Here is an 18,328-nt window from a genome sequence, read left to right as displayed (position 1 = left end):
ATGCTCAAATCACTCATCACTCTTTCTGCTGGCCTAGTAGGTGGCGCCCATGCTTTCTGGCGCATGGAGTGCCCTGGTCGTGTGGGACTTGCCCGTATTGATCCCATCGTCGATCCTGGCACAGTTTCTAAGCATGCCCACTCAATTCATGGGTCTTCCAGTAAGTCGTGAACAATGAGACCTTTCTGTGATGCTATTCGTGCCATTATACAGCAAGCAGTAGGGCGCCTAAAGAGCTTCGCTAATACCGCACAGACTTCGCCGAAACCGTCACCACCGAACAACTCCTAGATGCCGATTGTACATCGTGTCGAGTAACACAAGACAAGTCTTCTTACTGGCATCCTGCTATGTATTTCCAAGATGGCGATTCTGGAGAGTTTGAGCTTGTTCCTCAAGTGGGTGGTATGCTTGCGTAAGTACTTCTTTAAGGATCCTGGAAAGCAATACCCATGATCTTGAATGATCAAACACCACAAACTGGAAGCTAATGCTCTATAGTTACTACCTCCTTTTTGGAGATAACGTGACTGCTTTCCCTCCTGACTTCAGAATGCTCTCTGGTTCAAATGACCGAAGAAGCTACACCATCGGTGATCCAAGCAAGCCAGACCCGGAGAAGTCTATGTGGCAAGCTCTCGGTCAGACCACGCAAAGCGATCTAGCTCAACGGGCACTCGGATTCAACTGTCTGAACTACCAAAAAGCCCCCGAGGGTACCCTCTATCGTCACTACATGCCTGACAAGGCTTATCTCGATGCGAACTGTGCCGATGGAATCCGTCTTGAAATCATGTTCCCATCATGCTGGAAGGGCGGTGATGCTGTTGACAGCCAGAATCACAAGGACCACGTCGCGTTCCCCGATCTCGTCATGACAGGTACTTGCCCCGAGGAGTATCCTGTCCGGCTACCTAGTCTCATGTATGAGGTCATCTGGAACACGGCCGCTTTCTCCGATCGTAACGGTCGCTTTGTCTTTGCCAACGGAGACACTACCGGTATGTTTAAGCTCATGTCTCAAAACAGTGTACTTTTTGACCTTTTCTATTAGGCTACGGTTTACATGCAGATTTTATTATGGGCTGGGAGGAAGAGTTCCTTCAGGATGCCATCAATACCTGCACCAGCGAAACAGGAAGAATTGAGGACTGCCCTCTCTTCGACGTTGTTAGCGAACAGAAGGCCACCTCATGCGAGATGAAGCTTCCCAAAGCTTTGGCTAACGAGGATGTGAAGGGTCCTATGAAAGAGCTTCCTGGTGGCGATGGAGTTCCCAATGGAGATGGCTCCGACGTCGAGCAGCCTGACCCAACCGATGGTGCTCATGCACCCACCTTGACCTACTCACCTGGTGACCGACCAGAGAACTCTGCCTCACCTCTTCCTGGTCAAGTTTTCAAGGTGTCGTCAGCCTATGGGGCTCCGGCTCCTGGCCCAAGCTCTAAGACCACTACTAAAGATGTTCCATCATCCGTTGAACAGAAGCCATCTCTGTCCACAGACGAAGTCCTCATCCCCACAATTGACGCTGGAGAGGTGGGCGCGGCTGCAATCAAGGAGTCTACGATTGCTGAGCCTCTCCCTGCTTCGGCACCTACAACCACTCCAGCGCCTGAGCTGCAGCCTGTGACAGACACAAAGAGTTACTTCAGCACACAGTTTGTAACAAACGGTAACCTCGTGAGCAAGATCCTCTGGGATGAGGAAGTGGTCTATGTGACCGATCTCCAAGAGGAAGTTGTGGTTGTTACTGTTACATCAACTGCTGTTGTCACACCCTCAGCAGTACCAGCAGCAGCGCCACCCAGGAGGAGACGTCGTGGAGCTCACCTGCATGGGCATGGGCATGGGCATGGACATCGATATTTCTAACATTTAAAAATGAGATTAAAAAGGAAAACAAAAAAGGACAAAAACATCTGCTTCTATTGTCTGGCTGGTTCCAGGTGTTCGTATGTTATACATGGTTGGAAGAGGAGCATTTGGCTTGGAGGTTTTTTTTCTTCATAGGAGGACAATGGCAGCCCACGAGTTTGGGAACATGTAAACTTAGAGAGAAACAACCTGCTACAAATACAGGAATGATGAATGATCACAACTCGTACAGCCAATTTCGAGGAGTAATCTCCCTGGTGATTACGTATCCCCGATATTCCCAGCTGAAAAACTGTGTGATAACCCATATGTTTTCCTTGTTTCGAAGCAGACTGTAACTCTACGGTTTACCATCTATACATCATGATTATATGCCGGTCGAAATGACGACTTAATTGAAGGTTTCTTGAATTTTCCGAAGCCAAGGCGGTGCAGCTATCTTAGAGTGTCGTGAAGCCGGTGTCGTGGTTTGCTGAGGCTGGAATGGGTAACACCTAGCAACACATTCCTCATGATATTGAACTGAGACCCTGGAAATAACCTCAGCAAAAACGTCGACACGCAATTCAAGAATTAAGATGAAAGCGGGCTTTTCCCCTTTGAAGGGTTTTTCCTTCATTTGGATTCCGTCATCTCACGTTGTCTGTCCTTTTCAAGCTTCGTGTACTGAACTTATTGATTCTCGATACTCATGAAGCACTGCTGCTGGCTAAGGATTTCTCACGATTCAGCTACGGCAGTGTAAATAATGATGGATCTCTCGAATATTTCACGCAGAGCCATTCATGGAGCCGGTGGACTTGGTCTCGGATGGATCCTCACATTTTCCATTGGTGGTGCAATCCTTCTCTTTGCGGCAATCGGCTTTCTTCTTACTTGGCGCGTCAAGTCTCGAGATAAAGAGGACGCGACTACTGTATATCAAGTGTCGGAGAATGTCGAGGACCATAGACGATCGATCTTTACAAAGCGGCTGGTCAAGCGCAAATACGCCATGTCAAGATCAGTTAGTCGACTCTCACTCTCGCTGCCACCGGTATTACCACCACTTCCGACATATAACAGCTTTACCTTCTTCGGTGGAAACGGAAAACGAGGACGATCGAGTAGCTGGGTCGAAGAGGATAGATTCCATGGTCCAAGAGTTAGCAGGAGTCGTCGCGATAGTCTCTTTAGTCGCGATGGATGGCTGGGAAGAGCACCGACAATTCCAACTCTCATGACGGATGATGACCTAGAAAAGGCACAGGGTAGTCAGGAGCTTGAGCAAGGGATCAAAGTTCAAAAGCGAAAAAGTGCCGAGACTCTCAAGCCAAGCAAAACTGCACCTGAACTACCTATGCCAGAAGATGAGGCTCAGACGAGTCCCGTGCGAGCTCCCTCAAGAGCTCGTGTACGAGCTTCTGTAACAGATACAGATCTTCGAGATATCCTTCGAAGTACAGAACAGCGACTCCGAGACGGAACGAGCCGTTCGCCAAGCAAGAACTCACGCAGCTCACCAACAAAACGTTCACCACAGAAGATCTCATCAGTGAGAAGCACACCACGCAAGAACTCTCCTACAAAAACGCCACATAGTCACAAGACCATATCATCTGAGGACTCAACCAACACAACTGGAACAGTTCGCATCTCGAGGATCCCGCCGAGCCCTACCAAGAGAGCTACTATCCATGTGGTACCTACAGATGCGCAGAGTCGACAGGTTTCTACTAGCTCGATTGGAAGTGCTGCAAACAGCTTGATTGCCGAGGCGACGCAAGAGCTCGTATTGCCAGGAGGACTGTCAAGCCCAAGTCGAATGAGAGGGCGTCAATGGGACGCCCCGGAAGACCCAAGCCCCGAGACGCAAAACCCTCAGAAGAAGACTTCACATAAACAGTCTGCAAAAGAAGATAGCCCCGATAGGCGGGCCTCACAAGACAGCCAGGCATCAAGTTCACTTTCGACACTGTACAGCGCCAATGACCCCGAAGAAAAGGACCAGCCAGATCCATTTGTCGAGCGGAAGACACCTGGATTTATGAGCTCAGAAAGCAGAGGATCTTTGTTTGGAAACCGAGCATCACACAAAAGGGGAAGGAATTTGAGCATATCGATCCCAGGCGGACAATCCATCTTCAACACAACAGGACAACTTCGGCCTTCGTTTGTAAGCACACAAGCTGTTGGAGGCCCTCCTATCTCCTCATACTTGCAACCGCCACCAGAGCGATTCCAGCGCAACGATACTTATTCACGCGATCAAGACGGTATTGCTCTTGCGTTCCCTGTCAGCAATTCATACACCAGCATCCTGACACCATCTGTGACGACTACCGAGGGAGATAGCACACTTTCACTTGGAAACAGGATGAGCGAGAGCCCCAAACCTGAAGTGCCGGAGCGTGTGAGGCCACTGTTGCAAGAGAACAGACATAGCGTGGCGACAGTACCGAGCCCCTCGACAATGACTTCTTCGCCTTTTGATGAGCAGGATATGTTATCGTTGTTAATGGGCACCGCACCCAAGAGAGCACTCCCTGAGCCACCAAAACATATCGCCCAAGTCGACCAGATCGTCATGCCAAAGCCAGTATCGCCAATGCCGAGACGAGAGTTCTCACAGCATCTGCGACAAATGTCCTCAACAGCGAATACCATATATCATGATGAGCCACCGGTGGACTCCCCAAGCGCGATTTCTACAGGATCACCCCTTCGCCGTTCCATCTCACGCTTGAAGAAGGATATGCCGAATCTTGCACCGCCGACTGTACCAAGCATGGGATCCCTCGGAAATTCGATCATGGAGCTCAGGAGGATGAACAGCATGGTTAGTTCTTACAGCGGTAACTCGTTAGGATCTTCTGTCAACGAACCTGATTCGCCGACACTGCCGATGTTGAACTTGACCAGTAGCTTCTCACGAAGAACCATAAATCCAGTCACGCCTAGAGCTAGCATGTCTGGTCGCCAAAACTATCTCAATCTCGGAAGTCCTAACAAGAACTCGTCGGGATCAGTTGTGCCACCTATGCCAACTCGTCCACTACCACAAAGCCGCAGCAATCGTTCAAATTTAGGAGTTGAAATACGCGAGGATGATATTGATGAGGGGAAAGAGAATCAAGAACCATCGTCGACATCAAGTGGGCTCAGAGAGACACGAAGGAGCGCGAATATGGGACGCGATACTCGCGACTTGAGCCGGGCACCAAGCAAGACCAAACTTGGAACTGTGAGTGAGCTCATCGCTGAAAGCAAACGCGATAGTAAGCGCAAGAGCGTGGATTCGATTGGATTATACGACGCGGATGGATTTTTGAAGAGTTCGCCTGTGGATGCGAAGGGACGATGTCTACGCATGTAAATGGAAGGGTTTAATTTTTCTTCATCATTTTCTTTTGGGTTTCTTTTGTTTGTCGGGGACTCATCATCTCATGTAACATCAGCAGGCTAATTTATGCACTTTCTACTGGGGATTGGATTTACCGGGAGCTTTCGGACTCGTAAGTTTTATTGGATTGATCTGTAGGTAGCTTAGGTAGAAGCTTGTTGGATATATACCCTTCGCACGTAATCTTAATAGAAGATCGTATTTATACTGGCTGCATTGTGAAAAAAAAAAAGGGTTCTTTTCTTGAGTTGCTATATCAAACTGAAACTCGTAATGCATTGATTAATTTTGTCTTTTATACCATAACGCCCTGCCATGTTCTCTCGTGAGGTATCATCTATTACTCCACTCGTGGTCGCTTGTTCTCGGGATCATCAGCGGCTGCGGTTTCGATTGCATCAGCGCCCTCGGCTTCATCGCGATCTCGCACTCTTCCTGCGCCTTCTCCCAGTTCTTCCTCTTGGCCCCCAGCGCCGGGCCCGATCCAATTGCCATCCTCGTCGAAATACTCGTTCACGTTATCCGCCGTGATCCAGCCGCCGCTACCAGGCATAGGAGGCGGTAGACCGCCATTACTAGCACCACGCAGAACGCCTGTGAACCCCTCAATGGCCTGGTGCTCCTCGCTGCCCTCGAAGACAATACGGTCGTACTCGTCCTCGTCCTCTTCGCCATCATTGGGGTCAGGGTGAAGGTCGGAGCAGTTGGCCATGGCGTCGTACAGTTGCTTAGCGGCGCTGGGCTCAGAATCTGATTTGGGTGGGATGATGGTGAGATCTATTGTGCTGAAATCGTCGTCTTCGGCACCACCGTCTGAGAATTCAAGCTGCATCCATACGGCTTGGGTGCGCGGCGCATCTGTTTCGGGACCTAGCTGTTTGATAGCGTGGATGGATATCGAGGGATAAGGAATTGAGACACCTGCCTCAACCTTGGGACTGAAGATAGTCAAGGCCCTTTGCGATGTTAGTTTGAGTTATACCATTTGAAACATTAGACATACTCTGAGTTCACAAAGACATCCACTGCCTGCTCCACAAGCTCCTCGACATCACCATTTATGCTGTCGCCTTCAGGAGCACTAGGCTTCTCGTTTGAGTCGGCAGGAAATAGAGCTAGGCTACCGCATTCCGTCTTGGGAATCCATGCCTTTGCGCCTTCGAGATGGTAGTGAAGGACAGGCTTTCCACTGACGAAGCTTTCGGGTGTTGCTGACTGGTACTCGGCCAGAGGCGTGTAGTCTTCGGCCTTTGGCGGTGTGCGGATTGTCGTTGGCAACATGATTGGGTGTTTGGCGTGAACTGGTTTGTTTGGAGTGGAGGGGTTCACCAGGCAGCTGAAGAAAATGTGCATCGCGAAGGTGGGAGAGCTTTATCGTAGGTTGAGCCTTATCGATAAGCTTATCGCACTGTGATGACTGACCAGACGGGCGCGTCGCTTGACCTCAACCTCAAATTCACTTACATATTCAACCTTACACGATTCCAAATTCCCTCGTCTCTATACACAGGACCTATCATTAAATATTACGGGAGAAAGATATCTGCAAGATCATATAAAAGCGCTTGAGCCGATATCCTAATACAGCAAGATTGCGTATAATTGCCAATATGCATGACAACAAACGTAGGCTTCACTCATGCACGATGCATGATATAAAGCTAATTCAACCACAGGATCCCATCCCCTTCTGGAACAAGTCCCTTTGACAGTCTCTCCATTTGTGTCACTTCCAACAGCGACAACACTCTCGTATAACTACAAGACTATGCCCTCAAACATCCCACCCTCGTCCCTGGGCATCGAGGCAGCATCAGATAACCCCGCAGGCCAAACCAAGCCTAAATACGTGGTATCCAACTCTGGTCATGCGGCACATCCAGAAGACATCATCGCCTCATGCCGCGCACTTCAAGCTTACGTGACCAAGATGCAAGAGGATGCAGAGCGTGAACTCCGAGAATTTGATGAGAAGATCAAGGCGCGTGAACTCGCGGAGAAGAGGAGAGTTGCGCCGGGTTGGCTCGATAGTGAGATGCACATGTTGGAGCCTGAGAGGAGTACACCGGTGCAGCAACAAGGTGCTGGAAACGTACCAGAGCATCAAAACACTCAGAGCGGAACCAATACGAATGCGACAGAGGACCAAGGTGCAGAATTGGACCGAGTATTTGGTGGGATGGCTCTGAAATGAGCCATTTGAGTTGGCATTTTACGAATCACGACCAACGGCGCAAGAGATAGTTCTATAAAGCCTTGCTCTTGGTAGTTTTACGCAATGGCTGCTTCTTCACCATAAGACCGTGGACTCTATCAGGTTGATGCTCCACAGCTGTGAGCTCTATATCTAGCTTTTGTCTATTTCTTAATGGTGGGCACAGAACTGTACTATACATCTGATACATTCGGCACTCTTCAGTTTTCCCTGACCACAAGGGCATGAATATTCTTTTAGTGTCGCTTGGAGGAAACAGCCAAGATCTTGTTAGCAGCGTGTGCAGCAGCAACCATAATGGAAGCCTGGGTATTTCCAGTTGGAACCTCAGGATGCATGCTACCATCGACAACAAACAGGTTCTTGGTTCCCCAAACTCGGGTGTCAGGCCCAACGACGCTCTTGCCATCGTTCTTGGCTCCCATATTAGCCGACCCGAGATGATGGTTGCCACTGTACGAAACCTCGAGAATAGTGTCGGCGGTGACATTGTTAGGCACACTCAGAACGCTACCAGGCTTACGCGCGTAGCTAAGAAGTTCGGCGACAAAGGTCTTGAGAGCATCGCGGTCACCCTCGGTATTGAGGAATGGCTTTTGAGTGATGTTGGTGTTGCCCCCAGGAGTAATCTCGAGGGTTCCGTGGGATGTAAGACCGTGGGTGAGATAGACCTTGGCTGAGATGGTGTTGTTCTCAGGGGCATTGACTGTGCCTTGCACATAGCGGGTCACGCCATCATTGCCTTCGACGCTCTTCCAGAAGTTAAGACGCTGAGCTGACTGCGAGAGAAGGCCACTTCCTTCAGCAAACAACTCAACAGTCTCATCGTTAGGCTCAGTGAATGCCTCCCTGGGAAGGGCTTGAAGCTTATTCTTGGTCTGGAAATCTACGACAACAATGGGATGGTCCTTCAGGCGCTGGCCAACGGGAAGGTCGATCCACTGGGAGGCAGGAGGGAGCTTCACGTTCGTAGAGCCGGACTGGACAATGCGGATTTGCTTCTTTGGTCCAATGCCTGAGTTGAAGAGGATTCGAGGTGTCGAGTGGGTGCCGGATGAGAGGACCACGGAACCACCCTTGCTCAGCTTAATGATCTCACGAGAACCGTCGTCATGCTCCACTTCGATACCGGTAATGATAGGGCCCTTGCGAACAGCACGGATGACCTTGGCGTGAAGCTGCAAGCTGAAGTTGTCGAGGGCCTGTGCAGCGGGTAGAATATCACGCACGGGACCACCTCGAAGTCCATTGCTGATCTAAGTGATGTTAGAGTCTTCTAGCAAGTATAGAGATCGGACTTACCAGCCAAGGAGGGTGCGTAAAGATCTTATCCTTCGCCTCGACGTTCTCAAGAGCATTGACCTCATCCCAGCCATTGCTCTCAAGGAACTTTGACATAACCTCAAAGGCACCATCATCATAGCGCTTTCCATCGGCCGAGGGAAGAATGCTCCCGGGCATACGTTCAAAAACGCTCTTGGCAGCATCGGACACTCCATCCTCCCATTGCCATCCCCTAGGCCAGCCCTCAAAGTCAGCAGCTCGGGGCTTGACAAACATGAGAGCGTTCAACATGGTAGATCCACCGAGCAAGCAACCTGCTGAGGCAGCAATGTCTGTGCACCACTGAATGGTCGGTGAGATATCGGTGTAGTAGGCCATGCCTGGAACATCGTATGCGGTGACGGTTTTGTTCCACTTCATCAAGTCATCACGGTTACCCGTGGAATAAAATGAAGGACCACCACGCTCAACAAGAAGAACCTTGTGGCCAGCATTGGCAAGTCTCTCGGCAACAATCAGACCCGACGCTCCGGCACCGGCTACGATGTAGTCGTAGGTGGTTTTCCGGGTAGTAGTGTTACCAGCAGAAGCAAAGCCCAGCAGAGCCGAGCCGATAATAGTGGCGAACTTCATTTTCAGAACCGACAAAGACAAAGAGGAAATGGCCTGAAAAGCAAGTCTTGAAGACTCGCCAATGCCCTTTTTATATCTATCGTGGGCAGAGGATCTTGTAAGAGATTAGATGAGATTGATAAACTCCCCACATATGGTTGCTGGATCTAGCACAAGTGCCGGCGCTGAGTGGATTGTTGGTGGGTAAGGGTAACATTAAGCTTGTTCTTGAAAGTTATCAGATGGGGATCGACAGGCATTAAGACGTTTAGTTCAGCACTGTTGTCATGGCATGGCTGGGTTTTAAATACCTCATCTGAATGGAATCTGAGAGTGGTGCTCTTGGTTTTACTCTTTTATGTGAAGATAAAGCACTGATTTGTGCCATGTCATGCCCACGTATTGCCTTGAGTCTGTTCAAGTTCCTCCAACCGTATAACTAGAGAAGTCCTCGGAGTTAAACAAATTAACCAAGGTCAATATACATGAATTTCTATTCAAGTACGTGGCAATAAACTACGTCAGCTTGACCTTTGTGGAGCCCGTCCATGTCGTCCGTTTATCCCGAAACCCTGGTTCTTGACGCTTTATATCATTTTCATCAGATAAGATCTTGGCTAAAAGTTCTTCCATCAATGGAAACAACCAAGCCGGATGACGGCAGTCATGCAAGGGAAGCTTTGTAGAATAAGATGTAGGCGACGTTCCTGCATGTTTATGCCTGATAAAAAAAAACATGAATAGCACTTGTACCGATGCTCTGCGTTCAGAAAATAATATTTCGAAACAAGCTAAATTGCAGAGTGTATAGCATTTGTAACCGCTCTTTACATGTCAAGATCTTCTGAAGATCCATGAGATTATCATCAGTTCAGAGGGGAGAAAGGAACTTTACTCCGATCACGGTGAGCTTTCTGCCAAGACGAGTCCGAATTGGCCTGCTTGGCGACTTGCATTGACGGTGGAGACATATATTTTCTGTCAAGTGGCCGCTGCTCTATTCAAGAACTGATGAGGATACCTTTGGTTAAATGTTCTAGCAAAGAATCGCCTGAAAGTGATTTACTGTCACGATTTGTGGGCCAGCTCGTGTTTTTCAGAGCCTGAACCTAAGATATTGGCTAAATAATGACTTATTCCTACCATCACTATTCCAGTTCAGAAGATACCTTATAAATGAGTGCTCTATTGCCTAAGATGTATTGCGAAGCAAGTAGCCATTATATTGTTTCTACAATCTAATAATTTGGGACATTGTGTCAACTCCAGTGCCAAGGTAGATTGGTATGTTCACTTAGCAACTTTTGACCATGAATCACAATTAAAATCCATAGTGGGGCATCGGTCCTCTTTAAGGTCAATGGACTTTTTGGTTAAACAAATCTTGTGTAACCACATTTTGCGGATAGTGGCATTTCCTCATCGACTCCTTGCTTAGTAAAGTGAGAAACGCCGTTTGACCACAACATCAATATTTACGCTTTTAGAGCAGAGCAATGGTTTTGCAGCTGTCTTATTCAAACATATGAGAAGATTGTAGGTAGTTATGACTTGCGTCACAACAGAGGCAACTCTGAAGCATTTGTATAGTGCTTCAGTGGGTTAACCGAGGAGGTCAACAATCACAAGACAACTTTATAGGACACAGCTGGCCGATTAGATACCTACTTAAAGCACTGTGGTGGTGTTGCTAAAAGCAAGAGGTAGCGGCGAATTTCTGCAGGTTCACGAAGTCTATCATAACCACGCTTTTATAGGTAACGGAGTTTGTTCCTCACTGTAATGAATGCCTTCATTTACCTGGGGCAGTGATAGGAAGTGAATGATTCAGCGCATCTTCAAGGTGCCTTCCATCTCGAAAGGCAACCTCGCTCCACACTTCTTCATCCATTGCCACTTATTCAGCCGATCTTTTCATCCCATTGTTCTTCATCTTCGCACATTCGTGATACCTTCATCCCCATACCGCATGTGTTATAGTGGAGACAAGTGTGCGCGGCAACTCTATTGTTCTAAACAACTTTCCAACACTCCATTTGCCTCCGCTGCTACAAATATGGTGAGCTTGCTAAATACCACGGGCAAGCATTTGCTTAGCCCACGGCCTGAACCCGGAAACACCAAGAGGTGTCGGGCTATATATGTTGTTGAGTCGCCTGGAGGAACGATGAGAGAAACAGACCCTGCAGCATTCCACCGGCCAAGGTTCTCGAACATGTCCGCTACGCAGCGCAAGTCAAATGAGGCCAAAGTTCCTAAGATCGTGGAACCTGACCCGGGACCAACTACTGGATTCTTCGCTGCTAGTTATCCGCTTCGTCCTGCCGCCAGCCGTCAGAGAACGTACCCGCAACAACAAGAAGAGGAACGAGACGAGGACCAGGCCACTCTTTATCGATACACAAACCATGATCTCTCCCAGCAACATCTTAGCACTCTGTCTGTTCGCGAGAAGCTCCGAAAGGGCATCGCCATGGGTTTTGCCAATAACCTAGCACGCACGAATGCCACGCAAGAGGTGCTTCAACAAGGCCCACAGGGAAACCCGGGACCACAACCCATGGATACCATGACGATCAGTGGAATGATGATGAAAATGGATGTGTATCATCATATGATGCCTGAACTCTCTCGTCTTCACTCCAAAGGAGTCAGCAATCGCAAGGGGGTAGAGATGGTCAACCATGAGCTGATCAACAACGCGGCTGGAGCCACTGGCCGAGCCGAATTTCTTAAGAAGAGGTCTCAGCATATCAGGGCCCGTGAGGTTCCGGTGTGAGTGTCCATCATCATCATATATCCGTGTTGGTAGTTCATACTTACAATTTTTCCTAGACGAGTAGCTAGTGAGCGTCTCCATGTCATTACTGGATCTGCCAACAACAATCGTTATGCTCCCTTCCCGATACTTGATCTTCCTCCAGAGCGCCTCATGCGTGTTGAGCCCTTTCCCAACAAAAACGACTCGTCTCTCATTGTTCCTCTAAATTCGGAAGGATTGATGGCGTGGCTTGAATGGGCATGCCGCCGCTTCGGGTACTGGAAACTTGAACTTGACTCACTACATTTCAAGCATGACATGGTGAGGAACAAGATGCTGAAACGGAGTGTGAGCCTCGGTACACACAGTCCAGTATCGGCTGAGATCGCAGACAGTTTGGATGCCCTCAAGCTAGATGCCCGAAAAGGCAGCATCACTCTATATGAGGCAAACGTGTGAGTTAACTTCAGGGGTGAACATGAGCACAATACTGACTGCCAATTTGAAGCACGTGCGGAAGCCCTCTGCAGCAACAGAGATGGACATGGTTCAAAATTGTCAAGCCGCTTTTTGATATCAAAGGCCCTGTGCCAGAGAAGTATCACACGACCGATGCCACCATGGTGTTTGCCATTCCTACGTCTAAGATCAAGAAGATCAAGGAAGAATGGGACCCGCCCTTGGTCGTTCCTCAAGCCAAAAGCCAAGGGTCGTCCCAGCAGGATGCCTTTGCACATCTTGGGGACTTCGGACGACTCAATTTGGAATCTTACACCCAAGAAGCGACACGCCAACTGACGCTCGAATGGAGATACAGCGAGAAGGGTATTCCAATGTTTGCAGTAACGCCCCATCCATGGTTCATGAAGAAGTTCCCTCCAGACTTTCTCTGGATAGAGGATGCTCCCAGCTACTCTGCCGACGAATCCTGGTGGGATCGCCTTGGTGAGAAAGCCATCAGCGATCGGGATCACTGGCACTATGTTCAAGCACTCATGTCAGGTGACATTTGTCTCGTTGAGGCCAAGTCCAAGAAAGGAGGTGAATGGACTAAAGTCGCACCTCAAGTATCGAAGGGCAATGCTGGGCGAACGTCGATGTCCAATCCGGGTGTCGGGAACCATCAATCTAAGACAGCTTGGGCAGCATCTGGATTGCGCAATGAGGTTCAGCGAGATTGAGCATGATCGACCAGCAGAGATTGATATCAAGTCGGACATAGGGAGCATCAGCATTTGCCTGCTACAGGCGCTGAGGTGAGACGGACATGGATGTCACCGCCACAATACCTATTGGGATTAGATTGGAGTTAAGGCGGCATTTGACCAGACTTAGACACTGAATGAAGGGAAACAGAATGTCCTATAGAGACTGAGGCTTAGTCTTGGTAACTGGTGTGAAGATGTTAGCATATAAATAGGTTTGACAGAGAACTAGATGGCTTACACAGGTAATACAGACCTGGCGTGTTCTTTCATAGTCAGCCAGCGCAACCTAGCATTTCGCACTACTTCTTTTTCTTCCCTTTAGGTGTATCATCCTTCTTGTCTCCAGACATACCAGCTCTCGCAAAGGCGTCACTGGCCACGGAAGTGATCAATCTGAATCTTTTGGATCCTAAATGGGCACCCCCATACCAGCGTGTAACCACGACCATAGAATCCCAAAGATCCATGGACTGCATCAGCTGCAGGAGTCGGGATCCGGCTCCCGTCTCGCCATCGTCATTGAATTGTTGATGGCCAATACCCTCACCTCTAATGCGCCACGCCGTGATATTGTGCGTTGCGTTGCGTATACGTTTGTCCGATTCAAGAAGAGACTCAACGTAGAAATTGGCCTGTGATGGAGATGTTACAGGGGTAACGTGTGCTATGAACTCTGTGATGCGCTTTGAGGCTGTCCAAGTTGGGGGCTGTGATTTAGGCAGAATGGATTGGACTGCTCTCTTCGCAGCCATCATGTACTGCAATTGGATGGCAATGAATCAGAATAGATTCAACTCAGACAAGAAGGAGGTTAATTTTGTGTTTCAATGTCTTGGACTGCTTTATGCCTTGTCTTGGAGTAGCTTAGTACGTAGTAGACACCTCGAAACAGCCACAATAATAATGGGAAAGTTTTGTATCATGGACAATTGACTTCTCCAACTGCAAGCTCGATTGATGGAGGGGAGCTCCAAAGCTCAGCGGCTCTTGGCTTATATGATTGGTCGCCTTCGTTTTCCAGGGGATTCTCTGACAGGTCATGAGCTGGTCAAAATTGCAATTAGTTACCACAGGTATCCGTAGACAGGGAGCTACTAAGCAAACGCAAGGCGGGGCGGGTTAATATCAAAGCCGAGAGAGCGCAAGCAGGATGGGAGCCTCCAGGTCCCCGCCAAAAATCCTCCATATCCACATCCACCACTGAACTTTTCTGTATGTGCGCGCTCGCCCCTCAACAACTGTTCTTTTAGCCTTTTGCCCCTCCGACACCGACAACCCGGCACCTTTCATTTCTTCGAACCACGCCCGATCGAATCTTCTGCCCTCACTTGAAAGAGAATTATACCGTTGAGCCGAAGAAACACTAAAAAACCTCGCCCATCATGCAGGCTCCGGTGGTGGTTATGAGTGAGTCTATACCTCTACAAAATATACAACCCCCACACTAGAGGGCGAACCCCTGGGCCCTGAGCCTGAGAGGGGAGCTTTCGGTATCTCTTTCAATTCGGAATCGAGGCTGACCGAGATTCTACAGACACCAACAGTGGTGAGAGGCAGACTGGCCGGAAAGCCCAGCTGTCCAATATTGCTGCTGCCAAAACGTATGCCATTGTCCCTATCCTCGAGTCGCGTGCCCGACCCTAACCACCGATCCTAGTGTTGCCGACATTATTCGATCATGCCTCGGCCCCAAGGCCATGCTAAAGATGCTGCTCGACCCCATGGGCGGCATCGTTCTCACAAATGACGGACATGCTATCCTTCGAGAAATCGAGGTCTCCCACCCTGCCGCGAAGAGCATGATTGAGCTCAGCCGGACACAAGACGAGGAAGTCGGGGATGGAACCACAACCGTCATTATCTTGGGTAAGAGAGCATGGCTACACTGCAATGCTAGCTGAGCATATCACTGACATCATCTGAACAGCTGGTGAGATTCTCGCCCAAGCTCTTCCCCAGCTCGACCGTAACATCCACCCTGTCGTCATCATTTCCGCCTTTAAGCGAGCCCTTAAAGACGCCCTTGAGATCATCGAGGAGATCTCTCTGCCGATCGATGTCAACGACGACAAGGCCATGTACCAGCTCATCTCTTCTTCGATTGGCACCAAGTTCGTTTCTCGATGGATGGATCAGATGTGCGACCTCGCCCTTAAGGCTGTCCGCACTGTGACATGGGAGGCTGGTAACGGCAAGACTGAAGTCGACATCAAGCGATATGCCAGAGTGGAGAAGGTACCCGGCGGTGAGATCGAGGACAGTAGAGTTCTTGACGGTCTTATGCTCAACAAGGACATCACACATCCCAAGATGCGCCGGCGCATTGAGAACCCCCGAATCGTTCTCCTCGACTGCCCCCTTGAGTACAAGAAGGGCGAGTCTCAAACCAACATCGAGATTACCAAGGAGGATGACTGGAATCGAATTCTGCAGATTGAGGAGGAGCAGGTCAAGGCTTTGTGCGAGGCGATTGTCGCCGTCAAGCCTGATCTTGTCATTACGGAGAAGGGAGTGTCTGGTGCGTTCTGAATTCATGACTCCTGAGGAGCATGGCTTACTAATTCTGTCATAGATCTTGCCCAGCACTACTTCATGAAGGCCAACATCACAGCTCTCCGCCGAGTTCGAAAGACCGATAACAACAGAATAGCCCGCGCTACCGGTGCCACCATCGTCAACAGAGTAGAGGATCTCCAGGACTCCGATGTCGGTACCCGATGTGGCTTGTTCGAGATTGAGAAGATCGGAGACGAGTACTTCACATTCCTTACCAAGTGCCAGGACCCTAAGGCCTGCACAGTCCTTCTCCGAGGTCCCTCCAAGGATGTCCTCAACGAGATCGAGCGAAACCTCCAGGATGCCATGGGTGTCGCACGAAATGTCATGTTCTCTCCTCGGTTATCGCCTGGCGGTGGTGCTACAGAGATGGCCGTATCCGTGAGGTTGGGTCAACTCGCCAAGAGTATTGAGGGTGTCCAGCAGTGGCCCTACAAGGCTGTAGCAGATGCTCTTGAGGTTATTCCTCGAACTCTCGTCCAGAACGCTGGCAAGAGCCCTGTCCGTGTGTTGACAGATCTCCGAGCCAAGCAGGCCGAGGGTAAGAGCACCTGGGGTGTCAACGGTGACACAGGTGCCATCGCAGATATGAAAGAGTACGGAGTGTGGGAGCCTCAGGCTATCAAGCTCCAGAGTATCAAGACCGCCATTGAGGTAAGCATTTCACGACATTCCCTGTCATTTACAACTACAGAAGAGGATACTGACGATCTGAACAGGCTGCTTGCCTTTTGCTCCGAGTTGATGACATTTGCAGTGCCAAGAAGGCTGCGCAGATTGGTGGCGGCGGGGGTGGCGAAGAATAAAGAGAAAGAGCATGTTTGTAGATGACAATTCTGATGTGTCTGTGTGTGAGTGAGCGATAGTAGGATAGGCAGGCGTGTAATTCGGACTGCTTATACGAATGTCTGTTTGGATGGACTGGTCATACCCCTCTGTGCTAGCCGAAAGAGCAAAATAGACAAACAAGGAAAATATGAACACAATGGGCGCCGGAGCGAGCATGATATAGCTCCGGTGACTCTTCTCAAAAGGAAAGAAATGGGTATCATATAAAATTACCTGGTCGATGAATACTGTTGCGTCTACTTACGATGCCCTTGCGAGCCATCCTCCTCCTGTAATCTAGGTCTAAAGTCTGATTCCGATAAAGCGTCCTTCTCGCCCCTGACATTTCGGTGCAACTGGGCATGACTTCTTGGGCTGCTGGCCTTTTGTATTCCTTTTTGTTTAGTCGTCTTCGTCGTGAATGACTAGTCCTGCAGGTTGCATCGATGGCGTTGATTCTGTATCATCCTTACCATGCTCGGTCTTGGTCTTAGAATCAACATCAGCAGTGTCCTTCTCAGCATCGTTCTCCGCGAGCGAGGAGTCATCTTTGGACTGTGTCGCGTTGGGCGTTTTGTCAGTGGTGGCAGGGCCCTTGCCCTTCTTAGACTTGCGGGCCTTCATCTTCTCCCTCTTTTCGCGATTCTTGCGCGTGCGTTCTTCGTCTTTGCGATCGCGTTCAATCTTGTTCTTGTTAAACTCTTCGATGTCCTTTTCGCGGCGAAGATCCTCATCCATACTGCGCAGACGCTCATACTCGCGCCGACGGCTCGCCTTATACACATGAAACTCGCCTGAACCGGCACCTGCACTAGATCCTTGAACGTTGGTGACAATTTCCGGGGGGGCGGAACGCAAGGCAGAACTGCCAGAGCCGGAGGTAGAGGACTCGGGGATACGGATGATTTGGTCGGGCTTTGAGAAGAGGGCCTCTACCGAGGCGGCTTGCGCTGAGACGGGCGTAAGAGCGCGCTTCTTGGTAGGGCGATGGGATCGGGGATCGGCCGACGTTGGTACCGATTCGGGACCAGGAGCAGACATTTTGGAGAAAAGAGGTAAAAAGAATGAGTCAAAGAAATGTTGGTTATCCGATGCCTGATCTAAGGTAAGATGAAAATGGGCTGAGGCACGCGTGAGAATGAGATGTCGACGGGCGCGGTAGATAGCCTGAATAGGCAGAGGATCGTCGGGTGAATTGAAGTCCGTTGAATGATTGATTGATTGAGACAAGAACCTCTGAAAGGGAGCGGTCAGATGGTTGGCACGTGAAGAGAGCAATTGCCGGCAGATGCCAGATGGTTGTGTCGGTTGTGTTGATGGGTAGGATAAATCGAAGATAGTGGATGTTAGCCAGGATCTGATGAGAGTGGCGTTGGTTTGGGTACAAGGTTACCAAGAATTAGCCTAAGCAACCGCTGGGGGAAAAAAGTTGATCGCGCCGGAATGGGTGTGTCTGAGGGTCGCCTGATAAGCGCGCGGCAGTTGAATTGACATCTCAGGCACAAAAAAGTTCCAAGCCGCGTCAGCAAGCCACAAAGAGACTCTGCGTGATGAACATGTGATTGATTGCAATCAGGAAAGGCAACTATTGTCGCTGCAGAATG

The 18,328-nt window shown here is 49.6% G+C and overlaps 9 protein-coding genes across 9 annotated transcripts; 5 read left to right on the top strand and 4 right to left on the bottom strand.

Annotated features, from left to right (window-relative positions):
* Nucleotides 1-2,096, top strand: FOBCDRAFT_289032 (uncharacterized protein; the record flags this gene model as incomplete). The annotated part of the gene is made up of 4 exons (XM_031174581.3): nt 1-160; nt 256-415; nt 502-1,001; nt 1,055-2,096. The coding sequence occupies 4 exons, from the start codon at nt 1-3 to the stop codon at nt 1,873-1,875; spliced, it is 1,641 nt and encodes a 546-aa protein (XP_031051366.2). The 3' UTR covers nt 1,876-2,096.
* Nucleotides 2,097-2,965: 869 nt separating this feature from the next.
* On the top strand, nt 2,966-5,505 carry FOBCDRAFT_216086 (uncharacterized protein). Its single transcript, XM_031174579.3, has one exon. It carries the CDS (start codon nt 3,098-3,100, stop codon nt 5,231-5,233), a length of 2,136 nt encoding a protein of 711 aa, XP_031051364.3. The 5' UTR covers nt 2,966-3,097; the 3' UTR covers nt 5,234-5,505.
* Nucleotides 5,480-6,590, bottom strand: FOBCDRAFT_316156 (regulator of volume decrease after cellular swelling-domain-containing protein). The gene is made up of 2 exons (XM_031174578.3): nt 6,264-6,590; nt 5,480-6,216 (listed from the first exon to the last, which is right to left on the bottom strand). The coding sequence occupies exons 1-2, from the start codon at nt 6,539-6,541 to the stop codon at nt 5,601-5,603; spliced, it is 894 nt and encodes a 297-aa protein (XP_031051363.2). The 5' UTR covers nt 6,542-6,590; the 3' UTR covers nt 5,480-5,600.
* Nucleotides 6,591-6,719: 129 nt separating this feature from the next.
* Nucleotides 6,720-7,508, top strand: FOBCDRAFT_18414 (uncharacterized protein). Its single transcript, XM_031174575.3, has 2 exons — nt 6,720-6,886; nt 6,937-7,508. The coding sequence occupies exons 1-2, from the start codon at nt 6,871-6,873 to the stop codon at nt 7,452-7,454; spliced, it is 534 nt and encodes a 177-aa protein (XP_031051360.1). The 5' UTR covers nt 6,720-6,870; the 3' UTR covers nt 7,455-7,508.
* Nucleotides 7,509-7,711: 203 nt separating this feature from the next.
* FOBCDRAFT_248326 (uncharacterized protein) lies at nt 7,712-9,693 on the bottom strand (the record flags this gene model as incomplete). The annotated part of the gene is made up of 2 exons (XM_031174577.3): nt 8,778-9,693; nt 7,712-8,731 (listed from the first exon to the last, which is right to left on the bottom strand). Exons 1-2 carry the CDS (start codon nt 9,390-9,392, stop codon nt 7,712-7,714), a joined length of 1,635 nt encoding a protein of 544 aa, XP_031051362.2. The 5' UTR covers nt 9,393-9,693.
* A 1,893-nt stretch (nt 9,694-11,586) lies between these two features.
* On the top strand, nt 11,587-13,313 carry FOBCDRAFT_269870 (uncharacterized protein; the record flags this gene model as incomplete). The annotated part of the gene is made up of 3 exons (XM_031174574.2): nt 11,587-12,146; nt 12,207-12,587; nt 12,641-13,313. 3 exons carry the CDS (start codon nt 11,587-11,589, stop codon nt 13,311-13,313), a joined length of 1,614 nt encoding a protein of 537 aa, XP_031051359.2.
* Nucleotides 13,314-13,639: 326 nt separating this feature from the next.
* FOBCDRAFT_197493 (ribosomal protein S5 domain 2-type protein) lies at nt 13,640-14,092 on the bottom strand (the record flags this gene model as incomplete). Its single annotated transcript, XM_031174572.1, has 1 exon — nt 13,640-14,092. The coding sequence occupies one exon, from the start codon at nt 14,090-14,092 to the stop codon at nt 13,640-13,642; it is 453 nt and encodes a 150-aa protein (XP_031051357.1).
* A 442-nt stretch (nt 14,093-14,534) lies between these two features.
* On the top strand, nt 14,535-16,747 carry FOBCDRAFT_18406 (chaperonin Cpn60/TCP-1 family). Its single transcript, XM_031174570.3, has 6 exons — nt 14,535-14,747; nt 14,875-14,941; nt 14,998-15,206; nt 15,268-15,858; nt 15,913-16,550; nt 16,616-16,747. Exons 1-6 carry the CDS (start codon nt 14,723-14,725, stop codon nt 16,700-16,702), a joined length of 1,617 nt encoding a protein of 538 aa, XP_031051355.1. The 5' UTR covers nt 14,535-14,722; the 3' UTR covers nt 16,703-16,747.
* A 379-nt stretch (nt 16,748-17,126) lies between these two features.
* FOBCDRAFT_269867 (uncharacterized protein) lies at nt 17,127-17,765 on the bottom strand (the record flags this gene model as incomplete). Its single annotated transcript, XM_031174571.2, has 1 exon — nt 17,127-17,765. One exon carries the CDS (start codon nt 17,763-17,765, stop codon nt 17,127-17,129), a length of 639 nt encoding a protein of 212 aa, XP_031051356.2.
* Between the last annotated feature and the right edge of the window lie 563 nt (nt 17,766-18,328).

This window comes from Fusarium oxysporum, chromosome II (assembly GCF_013085055.1).
Source record: "Fusarium oxysporum Fo47 chromosome II, complete sequence".
Lineage (NCBI taxonomy): Eukaryota > Fungi > Ascomycota > Sordariomycetes > Hypocreales > Nectriaceae > Fusarium > Fusarium oxysporum.
Note: the sequence above shows the minus strand (reverse complement) of the source record. Positions and strands in the feature narration are given on the sequence as shown.

Excerpts from the sequence above, each read along its gene's own strand:
- FOBCDRAFT_216086 (XM_031174579.3), top strand. The coding sequence starts at position 3,098 with ATGACGGATGATGACCTAGAAAAGGCACAGGGTAGTCAGGAGCTTGAG.
- FOBCDRAFT_316156 (XM_031174578.3), bottom strand. The coding sequence starts at position 6,541 with ATGTTGCCAACGACAATCCGCACACCGCCAAAGGCCGAAGACTACACG. Across the intron at positions 6,217-6,263 it reads GATGTCTTTGTGAACTCAGA|GGCCTTGACTATCTTCAGTC; the intron begins GTATGTCTAATG and ends AACATCGCAAAG.
- FOBCDRAFT_18406 (XM_031174570.3), top strand. The coding sequence starts at position 14,723 with ATGCAGGCTCCGGTGGTGGTTATGA. Across the intron at positions 14,748-14,874 it reads GGCTCCGGTGGTGGTTATGA|ACACCAACAGTGGTGAGAGG; the intron begins GTGAGTCTATAC and ends GAGATTCTACAG. Across the intron at positions 15,207-15,267 it reads CACAACCGTCATTATCTTGG|CTGGTGAGATTCTCGCCCAA; the intron begins GTAAGAGAGCAT and ends TCATCTGAACAG.